The 15,416-nt window shown below is 46.1% G+C and overlaps 1 protein-coding gene across 7 annotated transcripts in view; it reads right to left on the bottom strand.

Moving 5' to 3' along the window:
• Positions 1-15,416, bottom strand: part of LOC109875224 (microtubule-associated protein 4-like) — a 75,473-nt gene that overhangs the window by 51,235 nt on the left and 8,822 nt on the right. For all 7 annotated transcript variants that reach the window (XM_031810261.1, XM_031810262.1, XM_031810259.1 and 4 more), the window contains exon 2: positions 10,343-10,521. In XM_031810261.1, coding sequence (XP_031666121.1) covers positions 10,343-10,517 — 175 coding nt within the window. In that variant the 5' untranslated portion in view covers positions 10,518-10,521. The remainder of the gene's footprint in view (positions 1-10,342; positions 10,522-15,416) is intronic.

Raw genomic sequence — 15,416 nt, 5'->3', positions numbered from 1 at the left:
AGGAACAATGCATGTTGAATTGCCACTCCACAAATCAGACAACCTAAGAATTGCGACGACATCAAACAGAAGCTAAATTAGTGAGATAAAGTACAGTATTGAACGAACGTGGAGTATTAAACAAGAAGAATAGTGTACAGTACGTGACTGATAAGCAGCAAAAACTCTTATATCTCCTTGGGCAAACCTTGATCTACACAGTGGCTGTCCAGAGGTCTTGCTCTAAAAGCATCAATCACAACATACAGTACAGAGGAGATGCTGACATCAGCACCCCCACACACAGACGGATCTGCACTGCCAACACCGGTGTTGTGTGTACAAGTCTTTTTGATGAGCTCACCCGCACTGTTTCCTTCTGCTATTGATGTTCCAGCTTACTGTAGTCACATGCTCTGCCCTGAGCCCCTATCATGCAGCACACTGCTGGCACTAGTCAACATGCTACACTGTACACAGTGTTCTGCATGCCCTCCTGAAATAAACCACATACTGTAGCGTAGCCTAATGATGTTCGTTGATCTTAATTAGACATCATTAAATCAAGCGGTTGTGTGGGGAAAAATGACATCTGTGTCAATCAAGATTGTTTTTTCAAATAAAACCATTTTTTATTTGTCACATGCACCGAATACAACAGGTAGACCTTACCATGAACTGCTTACTTACAAGCCCTTAACCAACAATGCAGTTCAAGAAATAGAGTTAATCAAATATTTACTAAATATACAAAAAGTAAATCAAATCTAATCAATCAAAAAGTAACACAATACATTTACATAACAATAACGAGGTTGTATACAGCGGGTACCGTTACTGAGTCAAAGTGCGGGGGTACAGGTTAGTCAAGGTAATTTGTAAAGTGACTATGCATAGATAATAAACAGTGAGTAGCAGCAGAGTAAAAACAAAGGGGAGGGGTGTCAATGGTGGTGGTCAATGTAAATAGTCCGGGTGGCCATTTGATTAGTTGTTCAGCATTCTTATGGCTTGGGGTTAGAAGCTGTTAAGGAGCCTTTTGGTCCTAGACCTGGCACTCCGGTACTGCTTGCCGTGCGGTAGCAGAGAGAACAGTCTAAGACTTGGGAGAACAGTATATGACTTCAGATTGACATAAAGGTCATAAAGCCTCAGAGGTCAAAGAATACCTTCTCTAATCTATCCCTAATCCATCCCTAATCTTAATCATTTGTTTTGACTGAATATGCCTGTACATGTTGATAGTTTTTAGAGCAGGATAATTAACATGCAACCGTTGTTGCCAAGATGTCAGAGGAGTAGCCTGGGTGTGTTCTTGGTGTTAATTGACGTTGTTGTTTCCTGACTTGTTCACGGCTGAGTCTGTAATGTTGCTCCAGTCAGGGCTATGGTAACGCTGCCCTGTCTCCAGGCTGACACTTCTGGAAGTGACAGGACGCGAGGTGGGAGACAAAGAGAGAGAGAGGGAGTGAGAGAGAGAGGGAGACAAAGAGAGAGAGGGAGTGTGGGAGAGATGGACAAAGACTGGGATAGACAGCTAGATGGGAAGAGGGAGAAACAGAGAGAGGGGGAGACAGAGAGAGGTAGAGAAAGAGAGAGTGTCACGACTTCTGCCGAAGTCAGTCCCTCTACACGTTCAGCAGTCGACGTCACCGGCCTTCTAGCCACCGCTGATCCATTTTTAATTTTCCATTTGTTTTGTCTTTGTTTTACACACCTGCTTTCAATCCCACAATTACTTGTTCATTATTTAACCCTCTGTTCCCCCATGTTTTTTTGTGAGTGATTGTTTATTGTATTTTCGGTCTGTCATGGTGTGCGTGTATTTGTAAACAGGTACGTTGATTACTCATATCTGCTGTCCTGCGCCTGACTCTCTACACCAGCTACACATAGGACCCATTACAGAATCACTCACCCGAAGAATGGAGTCAGCAGGAGCAGACGCCTCCTGTTCCAGTGGAGGAGCGCTTTCAGCAGCATGTGACCATGTTGAAACGTCTGGGCACTGCCATGGATCACGTGCTGCAGACTATGGATCGTTTGGAGAGACAGGTCCCACTGTCCACCCCTCTATCCCCTGGTCCCAGCGGGATTCGACTCGCGCTCTCGAGGGAGTATGATGGGACGGCTGCCGGATGCCAGGGGTTTCTACTACAGCTGGAGCTCTACCTGGCGACCGTCCACCCGGCTCCTTCGGGGCGTGAGAGTGTGTCCGCCCTCGTCTCCTGCCTCTCAGACAAAGCTCTGGAGTAGGCCAACGCCGTATGGTGTGAGGGAGATGCGGCGTTGGATAATTATGCAGAGTTCACCTGCATAATGAGGATGATAGAAGTTATTCCACCTGAGGCAGGGGACGAGGAGCGCGCAGAATTTCGCCTTGGACTTCCGGGCCCTGGCCGCCAGCGCGGGATGGAACGACAGGGCCCTGATTGATCACTACAGGTGCAGTCTGCGCGAGGACGTCTGTCGGGAGTTGGCCTGCAGAGACACCACCCTCACATTGGACCAGCTGGTGGACCTGTCCATCCGGCTGGACAACCTGCTCGCGGAAGTCCGGATCAGGACCTGTCAGTTCCATCCCCCAGCACCTCCGCTCCAACGCCCATGGAGCTGGGAGGTGCTGCACTTAGGGCGACCGGAGGAGGGGCCATTCCCTGTACCATCTGTGACCGCAGAGGGCACACTGCTGGTCGGTGCTGGAGGGGTTCCTCAGGCAGCAGGCAGGGCACTATTGTGTCACCCCAGATGAGTCGGCACCAGGCTCACCCAGAGACCCCTGTTGCTCACATGTATGTGTTTATTTCATTTCCTGAGTTTTCCCTGCATTCCCAGCATAAGGCACTAGTAGATTCAGGTGCAGCTGGGAATTTTATTGACCGTTCATTTGCTCATAGTTTAGGGATTCTCCTTGTTCGTGTGGATATGCCTTTCCCTGTGCACGCCCTAGATAGTCGACCATTAGGGTCTGGGCTGATTACGGAGACCACCGCTCCACTTGACATGGTTACGCAGGAAGGTCATGAGGAGAGAATCAGTCTCTTCCTTATTGATTCTCCTGCATTTCCCGTGGTGCTGGGCTTACCCTGGTTGGCCTATCATGACCCCACTATTTCATGGCTACAGTGTGCTCTCAAGGGGTGGTCACGAGAGTGCTCATGGAGGTGTGTGGGGGTTTCCATCGGTGCGACTACGGTGGAAAGTCCAGACCAGGTCTCCACCGTGCACATCCCCTCAGAATATGCAGATTTGGCTCTCGCCTTCTGTAAGAAGAGGGCGACTAAATGACCACCTCATCGACGGGGGTATTGTGCGATAAATCTCCTGGTAGACGCATGAGTCACGTGTATCCTCTGTCACAGGAGGAGACGGTTGCTATGGAAACATGTCTCCAAATCCCTGGGGCAGGGATACATTCGGCCCTCCACTTCACCTGCCTCCTCAAGTTTCTTTTTTGTGATAAAGAAGGATGGGGGTCTGCGCCCGTGTATTGACTATCGAGGGATCAATCAGATCACTGTGAGGTACAGCTACCCACTGCCTCTCATCGCCAGTGCGATCGAGGCAATGCACGGGGTGCGCTTCTTCACAAAATTGGATCTCAGGATCGCTTACAACCTGGTGCATATCCGGGGGGGGGACGAGTGGAAGACAGCATTTAGTACCACCTCAGGGCACTATGAGTACCTCGTCATGCGGCTCGGGTTGATGAATGCTCAATCAGTCTTCCAGGCCTCTTTTGATGAGATTTTCCAGGACCTGCACGGGCAGGGTGTAGTGGTGTATATTGATGACATTCTGATATACTCCGCTACACGCGCCGAGCATGTGTCCCTTGTGCGCAGGGTGCTTGATCGACTATTGGAGCATGACCTGTACGTCAAGGCTGAGAAATGTCTGTTCTTCCAACAGTCCATCTCCTTCTTAGGGTACCGCATTTCCACGTCAGGGGTGGAGATGGAGAGTGACCGCATTTCAGCCGTATGTAATTGGCCTACTCCCACCACGGTAAAGGAAGTGCAGCGGTTTATGGGGTTTGTCAACTACTACCGGAGGTTTACCCGGGGGTTTGGTCAGGTAGCAGCTCCCATTACCTCACTGTTGAAGGGAGGACCGGTGTGGCTGCAGAGTTCGGCTGAGGCGGACATGGCTTTTGGTCACCTGAAGGCTCTGTTTACCTGGGCTCCCGTGCTGGCTCATCCGGATCCCTCTTTGGCGTTCATAGTGGAGGTGGACGCGTCCGAGGCTGGGATAGGAGCCGTGCTCTCTCAGCGCTTGGGCAAGCCACCAAGCCCCTGTGCCTTCTTTTCGAAAAAGCTCAGCCCGGCGGAGCAACACTATGATGTGGGGGACCGGGAGTTGTTGGCTGTTGTCAAGGCTTTGTCGGCGAGGAGACATTGGCTTGAGGGGGCTAAACACCCTTTTCTCTTCTGGACTGACCACCGCAATCTGGAGTACATCTGGGCTGCGAGGAGACTGAACCCTCGCCAGGCAAGGTGGGCTATGTTCTTTACCCGTTTTGTTTTCCCCCTATCCTACAGATCAGGTTCCCAGAACGCTAAGGCAGACGCACTATCCCGGATGTATGACACAGAGGAGTGGTCCATGAATCACACTCCCATACTTCCGGCCTCTTGCCTGGTTGCACCGGTAGTGTGGGAGCTGGACATCGAGCGGGCGTTACGCACAGAGCCCACTTCCCCCCCCCCCCAGTGTCCAGCTGGGCGCCTGTACGTTCCATCTGCTGTCTGCGACCGTTTGATCTATTGGGCCCATACGTCACCCTCCTCTGGTCATTACGGCATCGGGCGGACGGTGCGTTGTCTTAGTGGGAAGTACTGGTGACCCACCTTGGCCAAGTACATGAGGGTCTATGTTTCCTCCTGCTCGGTGTGCGCCCAGTGCAAGGCTCCCAGGCAACTGCCCAGAGGGAAATTACAGCCCTTACCCGTTCCACAACGGCCGTGGTCGCACCTGTCGGTGGATATCCTGACGGATCTTCCTCCCTCACAGGGGAACACCACGATCCTGGTCATTGTAGATCGGTTTTCTAAGTCCTGCCGTCTCCTTCCTTTGCCCGGTCTCCCTACGGCCCTACAGACTGCGGAGGCCCTGTTCACTTATGTCTTCTGGCACTACGGGGTTCCTGAAGACATAGTCTCTGATCGAGGTCCCCAGTTCATGTCCAGAGTCTGGAGAGCATTCATGGAACGTCTGGGGGTCTCGGTCAGCCTCACCTCCGGTTTTCACCCCGAGAGTAACGGGCAGGTGGAGAGAATAAACCAGGATGTGGGTAGGTTTCTGTGGTCATATTGCCAGGACCGGCCGGGGGAGTGGGCGCTGTTCATCCCCTGGGCAGAGATGGCCCAAAACTCACTCCGCCACTCCTCCACTAACCTCTCTCCTTTCCAGTGCGTACTGGGATATCAGCCGGTTCTGGCACAGTGGCATCAAGAGCCAGATCGAAGCTCCTGCGTTGGACGAATGGTTCAAGCGCTTGGAGGAGACCTGGGACGTCGCCCATGTGCACCTACAATGGGCAAAAAGAGGGCGCCACCGCAGCGAGGCCCCGGTGTTTGCACCGGGGGACCGGGTCTGGCTCTCGACCTGAAACCTGCCCCTCTGCCTGCCCTGCCGGAAGCTGGGTCTGTGGTTTGTGGGGCCATTAAAAGTCCTGAGGAGACCGAACGAGGTATGCTACAGGTTACAGCTTCCCCCAGATTATCGTATTAATCCCTCATTCCATGTGTCTCTACTTAGGCCGATGTTGGCTGATCAACTCCAGGAAGCTGAGGTGCGGGAGGTTCCTCCGCCCCCCCTCTGGACATGGAGGGGGCCCCGGCGTATGCTGTTCGAGGTATCCTGGACTCAAGGCGTCGGGCGAGGGGTCTCAGTACGTCATGGAGTGGGAGGGGTACGGTCCAGAGGAGAGTTGCTGTGTGCCGGTGGAGGACGTCCTGGACCCTTCGTTGCTGCGGGATTTCCACCGTCTCCATTCGGATCGCCCTGCGCCTCGTCCTCCGGGTCGTCCCCGATGTTGGTGTTGGCACGCGGCTGGAGCCAGAGAGAGGTAGAGAAAGAGAGAGTGTCACGACTTGCGCCAAAGTCGGTCCCTCTGCTTGTTCGGGTGGCGTTCGGCGGTCAACGTCACCGTCCTTCTAGCCACTGCCGATCCATTTTTCATTTTCCATTTGTTTGTCTTTGTTTTACACACCTGATTTCAATCCCACAATTACTTGTTCATTATTTAACCCTCTGTTCCCCCATGGTTTTTTGTGAGTGATTGTTTATTGTATTTTCGGTCTGTCATGGTGTGCGTGTATTTGTTACTTTGTATATTTGTTATTTTGAGTAAAAGTACGTTGATTATTCATATCTGCTGTCCTGCGCCTGACTACCAGCTACACATAGGACCCATTCCAGAGAGGTAGAGAGTATGAGTGCTTTTGGCGCTGGGAGTGCTGTCAGTCTGCGGTATAATGAGACCATGTCTGTGGTTAGAGGGCTGGATCTGAAAGAACTGCCTGGGAGAAAGGATACTATCTGGAGTAGAGGAGACTAATATATTTTATTTTTATTTATTTATCCGTTATTTTACCAGGTAAGTTGACTGAGAACACGTTCTCATTTACAGCAACGACCTGGGGAATAGTTACAGGGGAGAGGAAGGGGATGAATGAGCCAATTGTAAACTGGGGATTATTAGGTGACAGTGATGGTTTGAGGGCCGGATTGGGAATTTAGCCAGGACACCAGGGTTAACACCCCTACTCTTACGATAAGTGCCATGGGATCTTTAATGACCTCAGAGAGTCAGGACACCCGTTTAACGTCCCATCCGAAAGACGGCACCATACACAGGGCAGTGTCCCTAATCAATGCCCTGGGGTATTGGGATATTTTTTAGACCAGACCACTAATCACTGTACATATGAGCTTTATCATATTCTGTCATATTTGGTTCTTCTACTGTTACTGTGAGAAGCAGCGTTGTCCAATTGTATAGCTATAAAACAGAATCTTCATTCACTGAACTTTTTGTTCTTACATTTTTTTTCTCAGTTTCTCTGTTGTTATTTCTGTGCAAATTAGCTATTTTACTCTGGGGCTAAAAGACCAATTGCCATCCAACATAGCCAAAAGCGGATAATTCAGCTATCCCCATACTTCACAATAAACAACTAAATTTGAGGGTGAACAACAGTGACGGTATGGCCCAAAGGAGTGAATTTCCCCTCATGCTCATGACAGTTCTCATGAACAGTGAAGTACTTAGTTGGCAAAGGGAAACAAACACAGGACTTTTCCAGTAGCCATTTTTTTTCTCTCAGTGAGTCAGGGGGAAGTTGCCACCCAAGAAGTTCAGGAAAAACCCAATCATAATAACATCAGTGCACATTACCACTGAATCACAGAGATCCCAATGACTGCAATGACTCGTTTTTACAATGCATTCGGAAAGTATTCAGACCCCTTGACTTTTTCCACATATTGTAAAGTTACAGCCTTATTCTAAAATTGATTAAATGTTTCTCTTATCAATCTACACAAAATATCACAATGATTACAAAGAAAAAACAGGTACAGAAATGTATTAAAAACAAAAAACTGAAATATCAAATTTAGATAAGTATTCAGACCCTTTAGAGTCAGTACAAACTTCTTCAATTTAAGAATGCTGGAGGCCACTGTGTTCTTGTGGACCTTTAATGCCAAAGAAATGTTTTGGTACCCTTCTCCAGATCTGTGCCTCGACATAATCTTGTCTCAGAGCTCTACGGACAATTATTTCGACCTCATGGCTTGGATTTTGCTCTGACATGCACTGTCAACTATGGAACCTTAAATAGACAGGTGTGTGCCTTTCCAAATCATGTCCAATCAATAGAATTTACCACAAGTGGACTCCAATCAAGTTGTAGAAACAGCTCAAGGATGATCAATGGAAACAGGTTGCACCTGAGCTCAATTTGGAGTCTCATAGCCAAACTGTCTTAATACTTATGTAAATAAGGTATTTCTGTTTTTAGTTTTAATAAACTTGCAATAATTTCAAAAAAAAAATTTGCATTGTTATTATGGGGTATTGTAGATTTTATTTTTTATTTGATTATTTTATTTTTTATTTGATTATTATTTATTAAATTTTATTTAATCCATTTTAGAATATGGCTGTAATTTAACAAAATTTGGGAAAAGTCAAGGGGTCTGAATACTTTCCGAATGCACTGTATATAGATATTGTCCCTACACACACACACATACTTGTTTAAAATCAGACAGTATTCATGCAGCCTGAGCTGTGGCAGGGAGAGAGCAGAGTAAATAGCAGGAGCTGGATGGGAGTGGTTCTGTTCCTGAACATTGTCTGGCCTGGTTCCTCTGTCCCTTAGGTCTCCGCTCTCTCCATGATTCAACACATTCACTTACACAATACACATACTATACTGTACACACAGATGACTGTATATGCTATATATACAGTGCCTTGCGAAAGTATTCGGCCCCCTTGAACTTTGCGACCTTTTGCCACATTTCAGGCTTCAAACATAAAGATATAAAACTGTATTCTTTTGTGAAGAATCAACAACAAGTGGGACACAATCATGAAGTGGAACGACATTTATTGGATATTTCAAACTTTTTTAACAAATCAAAAACTGAAAAATTGGGCATGCAAAATTATTCAGCCCCTTTACTTTCAGTGCAGCAAACTCTCTCCAGAAGTTCAGTGAGGATCTCTGAATGATCCAATGTTGACCTAAATGACTAATGATGATAAATACAATCCACCTGTGTGTAATCAAGTCTCCGTATAAATGCACCTGCACTGTGATAGTCTCAGAGGTCCGTTAAAAGCGCAGAAAGCATCATGAAGAACAAGGAACACACCAGGCAGGTCCGAGATACTGTTGTGAAGAAGTTTAAAGCCGGATTTGGATACAAAAAGATTTCCCAAGCTTTAAACATCCCAAGGAGCACTGTGCAAGCGATAATATTGAAATGGAAGGAGTATCAGACCACTGCAAATCTACCAAGACCTGGCCGTCCCTCTAAACTTTCAGCTCATACAAGGAGAAGACTGATCAGAGATGCAGCCAAGAGGCCCATGATCACTCTGGATGAACTGCAGAGATCTACAGCTGAGGTGGGAGACTCTGTCCATAGGACAACAATCAGTCGTATATTGCACAAATCTGGCCTTTATGGAAGAGTGGCAAGAAGAAAGCCATTTCTTAAAGATATCCATAAAAAGTGTCGTTTAAAGTTTGCCACAAGCCACCTGGGAGACACACCAAACATGTGGAAGAAGGTGCTCTGGTCAGATGAAACCAAAATTGAACTTTTTGGCAACAATGCAAAACGTTATGTTTGGCGTAAAAGCAACACAGCCCATCACTCTGAACACACCATCCCCACTGTCAAACATGGTGGTGGCAGCATCATGGTTTGGGCCTGCTTTTCTTCAGCAGGGACAGGGAAGATGGTTAAAATTGATGGGAAGATGGATGGAGCCAAATACAGGACCATTCTGGAAGAAAACCTGATGGAGTCTGCAAAAGACCTGAGACTGGGACGGAGATTTGTCTTCCAACAAGACAATGATCCAAAACATAAAGCAAAATCTACAATGGAATGGTTCAAAAATAAACATATCCAGGTGTTAGAATGGCCAAGTCAAAGTCCAGACCTGAATCCAATCGAGAATCTGTGGAAAGAACCGAAAACTGCTGTTCACAAATGCTCTCCATCCAACCTCACTGAGCTCGAGCTGTTTTGCAAGGAGGAATGGGAAAAAATGTCAGTCTCTCGATGTGCAAAACTGATAGAGACATACCCCAAGCGACTTACAGCTGTAATCGCAGCAAAAGGTGGCGCTACAAAGTATTAACTTAAGGGGGCTGAATAATTTTGCACGCCCAATGTTTCAGTTTTTGATTTGTTAAAAAAGTTTGAAATATCCAATAAATGTCGTTCCACTTCATGATTGTGTCCCACTTGTTGTTGATTCTTCACAAACAAATACAGTTTTATATCTTTATGTTTGAAGCCTGAAATGTGGCAAAAGGTCGCAAAGTTCAAGGGGGCCGAATACTTTCGCAAGACACTGTACATAGCATATGTGTATGTTATTTTGTATGCTTACATGAGATATGGATAATCTGCATAGATACAAAGGATTACATTGGGGAAAGGGATTTCAGCTGTAAGGCAAGCAGCTGCCATCCAGCTATACATCACAATGTTTGCCTTTACTGAGTAAAACAACCAGCAAAATCCTCTCACTGGATTGTCTCTGCTGCCCCAATTCTCTATGGGTTTTCCCAATACCACAAAGTCTGCATCCTGCATCCCAGCTTACCTTTCCCATCCTTTCCGTCCAGCAGAGGGCGGTAGTCAGTCTTTCCTACAGTCTCGCCCACTTTGTCATCAAACGTTTCTTTCTCAAGGGAGGCCATGAAGTCCCTCCTCACCAGGCTGTCCGGTCCTGACTTAGGCGCCCCGTCCGTGAGAGCGTCATGCAAGCTTAGGTCCATTATCCTGAAAGGGAGAGACCACAGAGGTTAGAGGTCACAGGTCATCAGCATCATCATCATTCACATTATTATCATCATCCATCAGTACAATATTTGGTGCTAAACCAATACTGCATTCCTCCACAACTGCATACTTGTTTTCAGGCCCACCAATCAAAGTTCATATTGATGGCTGATCTTGGCTAATGGTTGTCACCATATGTGCACCCTACTAAATCCAGCAGCAGACAAACCACTGCCTCTTTAACATGGGGGGGTATTTAGGCCAAAAGGTAATCTCCCAGTGGGGGATATAGCCTAGCTGACAGACACCATGCCCCAGCCCACAATAAGAACAGGGTTTGACATAAGACTGGGTTATTGCTAGCCAAAACGCATGGGTCTACATGTCGTTAAACTAGACACAGTGGCTCTGGGAAGAGACCAGAACAGAGTCCATGTAAAATCAAAAAATGTCTGGAACCGTAAAAGATATTAATGAACGATGTCACCATAATCGGGGACAGTCTCCTCCTGCAGTCTCTCCCACATCCTCTTTCCCCCACTGCAGCTAGCTGTCCTGACCCTACATTAGTACCCACCACCACTGCAGAACACATTATAAACTAGGCCTATTCAGGCCAACAAACAAGTTGTCATGCTGTGGTTTTTGCATTGCTCTAATTTCTCACAGGGCACTATCTGCCTGTTAAGTAAAGACTCCCGTAGTGATCAGCTACTGACAGAGTCATGCTCTGCTCGCTCCTCTCACAGCTAGCATTGCCTCCTTCATGTGCCACTATTATGAAAGTTTGCTGCAGTGCCATGCAGCTCACTTAGTGGGGCCAAGCTCAGTTTGGCTTCTTTAGTTATTTTCATAAGATATCACTGCTCCTCTCTGCTATATGTGTGTCTGTGTGTGTTTTATCGTCGGCCATCTGGTCCTACCAATAAACCAATATTTGGCCTTTTCATGGTTGGAGACATACTCTATCTTATTTTTGGTACAGTAACAACAATTATGCAACACTGAAAGTGTGTTGCATTATTGCATAGTTGCAAAGATATCACACAGATATTACTTGATGTTGACATAAATTGGGTAGTCATATTTCCACTGGTTTGACAGCATATAACATCATTCATTGATGACTAATTTCTCCCTGGGTCACAACACTGTAGTAAATGGGTCAATTATAAACACTTCAGGTGAGTAACAGCATCAAACTCTGTGTGAACCACATGCATGGAAGAGTGTTCCTAGTTTGATATAAAAGGGTGTCAGTGTTCCGATGAACCTGGAAATTAGACTTCTTGGACGAGAGTGTTGTAATCGTAATGAAATCAGCATGGTTGAAGTGGAGTTGTAAGAGTGAGACGCTGTCTGAGATAAGAGCAGACACACACCTGAGACTAATAAGACATGTTCAGTCAAAAGGCGGAGAAGCCATTCGGATGTACTGAACACATACAGTACAGTAACCAATGAATGGAGTACTCACTACGCCTATGCAAGGAACTTGAAGGGTTCACTGTCTAAACCGTGGAAGTTATTCATTTAATGAATTACTCTGGATTATAATTTCAAATTATTGTAAAAGAGGGTAGCTATTGCTACTTTGTTGCAAAACCGCATGCTTTTCTTTGCCTTACGTGATCCAGCCCTGCGTGCTACAGTGCAGTAGGGGATAGAAGCATCCAAGCTCGCTTTAAAGAGGGAGGACATTCTCCTCTCTTCACAATGCACCATTTACTCCTCATAATGAGTTTGTGAGAAAGACAGCGAAACTAATACATACGTTGAGAGCTGCTCTACACAAATGGTCCATCAGTGGAACTCCTCACACTCACGGCCACACAGATAGACATGCACACCCACATCTTCATCCTTTTTTCCTCCGTCCCCTCCACTCATCACGCTCTCTTCCTTCACACATGAACAAGCGATCACTGTCCGGACACGACACAAACACACACATCCACAAACACACAGGCACACACAAACACACTCAAACAAGTATCTCCATGCTGCTATTGTGCACCAGCCTGCATATTTGAGTATGTACAGTGTTTCTTGGCCATGGTTGAAACTGTGCCCCATTGTTTTAGGAGCAGCCACACTAAGTACAGTAGGAATAGTCAGATCACTACATTGACACACTTTGTAGCAGCTCCTAGGAGAGAGAAAATAGTGCGTGACACACATAAAACTCATCAAAATTCACTGTCAAAACGCGGCAAACATTCAGGCAGGACCACAGCAGTTAATAAAATAGCTAAATCACAGCTCAGCGTTTGTGCATCCATCCAATGTAGGAAAGATGCATACAAACATCAAATTAATGTCCCTGTGTTGCTCCATCAACTGAGTACTTTTTGGGTAGTGTAACTTTGAAAAATAAAATGTTTCACAAGTTTTAACATTCTGTAATAAAGAGGTTAAAGAGTTCAGAGTTCAGTAAGTGCCTACTAAGTGCCAAATAATGTAACAGGCTTGACAGTAACAACATTGACGATTCCATCTTAAATCAACCAAACATTCCCTTGTGAGAGGAAGACTGGAAACTAGTAGTCTGTAACAGGGAGGGGCTTCACAAAACAAAGTAAATTGTTAAAACATTTCCAGCCTGTCTATCTATGGGTAACAGAGTTGACGTGTTATGCTCAATTCTTTCAGTTTTACACCACAAAACACCAGAAATTGTTAAAACATTTCCAGCCTGTCTATCTATGGGTAACAGAGGTGACGTGTTATGCTCAATCCTTTCAGTTTTACACCACAAAACACCAGAAATTTAACAAAAAGGGTATACCCAGCTCACCTGCTTTCACACTATGATTTGACTATTAGATGTTCAATGTTTCTTTTGAAAATAACTTTTGAAAAGGAATAGTTTCATCATATTAAAAGTTCAGTTCAGTTCACGTAACAGGGTTGACCATAAAGTGAGGGACTGATAAATTAATCACTAGATTTATTGAATTTAGCATGTGGTCTATATTAAAGTTAATTTCATTTAATATAAAAGGCTTTTAAAATTCGATATTGGTGCACAATTTATACGTAAAATATCAAAGGGGTACTCTTTTCGAAGAGTAGAACGACCCCCCTCTTTCTGAACTCAATCTCCACCTCCAAATATTAATCTACTCTGCTGTATTTCTGTCACGGTTCATGAAACCTCTCTCTCTCTCTCTCTCTCTCTCTCTCTCTCTCTCTCTCTCTCTCTCTCTCTCTCTCTCTCTCTCTCTCTCTCTCTCTCTCTCTCTCTCTCTCTCTCTCTCTCTCTCTCTCTCTCTCTCTCTCTCTCTCTCTCTCTCTCTCTCTCTCTCTCTCTCTCTCTCTCTCTCTCTCTCTCTCTCTCTCTCTCTCTCTCTCTCTCTCTCTCTCTCTCTCTCTCTCTCTCTCTCTCTCTCTCTCGTGTCTCTCTCGTGTCTCTCTCTCTCGTGTTTGTGTGGGCGTGGTTCCCAATCTCGGCCTGATTGTCTGTGCCAGCTGGAATCACTTATCTTCCCTTTATATGTTCTGTAACCAGTGTTTCTTGTTGTCAGATCGTTGTTACTTCTCTGAGTTTGTGTCGTGTGTCCGTGCTCATCTCTCACCGCCCTTGTGTGGATTATCTGCTGTGCTCCCTCCTACCCATCCGGACACACTCCCCTGGATTTCTCAGCACGCTATCATCAGAAGACGCGCCCTAGTCCCTGGGTCGGATTCCGTCTGAGTACAGTCTGTCTGTCCTGTTGCTGCTGTAACTGTATTCATTAAACCATCGTTGCTTGCATCTTGCATCCGCCTCTGTATTGTCACAATTTCATGTTATACCCCTCTTCCTTTAAAAGTTCTGCTTACCATATCAGTCTTTCTTCTCTTCAATCCTTTATGTTCTCTGATCCCCATTCAATCAATTAGGCTGTCTTTTCTCTCTTCTAATGAACCCTGAATTTAGACTGTTTCAGAAGCCTTTTCCCTTCTATATACATTTTTTTTCAGTTCTCTCTACCTCTAACTTCCCTTTGAAGGTAACTCCATTCATTACAATTATTCCCGCACAATAACAATATTTAGTAACAGGAACAGTAATTCATAATACAGGAACAATCTTTTCATGCCCATCCACCCACCCACTACCCCCCATCCCATCTCTTCCCTATGGTTGGGAGAAGAGCGGACAAATCATAACATAAACATGAATAAAAATAACACAAAAATAAAACACAGAAAAATAAAAGCAGAAAAAGGAGAAATACAATAATTCATTAGTATTAAATAGGTTGTGACAGTACATTTTGTAGTATACATTTAGTGGTACAACATTCTATCTGCCACACATCATTGTCTCACCTCATCACATGATTAGGTTCTGGACTGCTACATCCCCCAGTCTGACTGCTACATCCCTCAGTCTGACTGCTACATCCCTCAGTCTGACTGCTACATCCTCCAGTCTGACTGCTACCCTAGACCCACTCCAATTTGCATACTGCTCAAACAGATCATGCAATCTCTATTGCACTCCACACTGCCCTTTCCCACCTGGACAAAGGAATACCTACATGAGAATGGTATTAATTGACTACAGCTCAGCGTTCGACACCATAGTGCCCTCAAAGCTCATCACTAAGCTAAGGATCCTGGGACTAAACATCTCCCTCTGAAACTGGATTCTGGACTTCCTGACAGGCTGCCCCCAGTGAGGGTAGGTAGGAACACATCTGCCACGATGATCCTCAACACTGGAGCCCCTCAGGGATGCGTGTTCAGTCCCCTCCTGTACTCCCTGTTCACCCACGACTGCATGGCCAGGCATGACTCCAACACTATCATTAAGTTTGCAGATGACACAACGGCGGTAGGCCTGATCACTGACAAAGACGAGACAGCCTATATGGAGGAGGTCAGAGACCTGGCCGGGTGGTGCC

Source organism: Oncorhynchus kisutch, linkage group LG30, assembly GCF_002021735.2.
Source record: "Oncorhynchus kisutch isolate 150728-3 linkage group LG30, Okis_V2, whole genome shotgun sequence".
In the NCBI taxonomy this organism is placed as follows: domain Eukaryota; kingdom Metazoa; phylum Chordata; class Actinopteri; order Salmoniformes; family Salmonidae; genus Oncorhynchus; species Oncorhynchus kisutch.
Note: the sequence above shows the minus strand (reverse complement) of the source record. Positions and strands in the feature narration are given on the sequence as shown.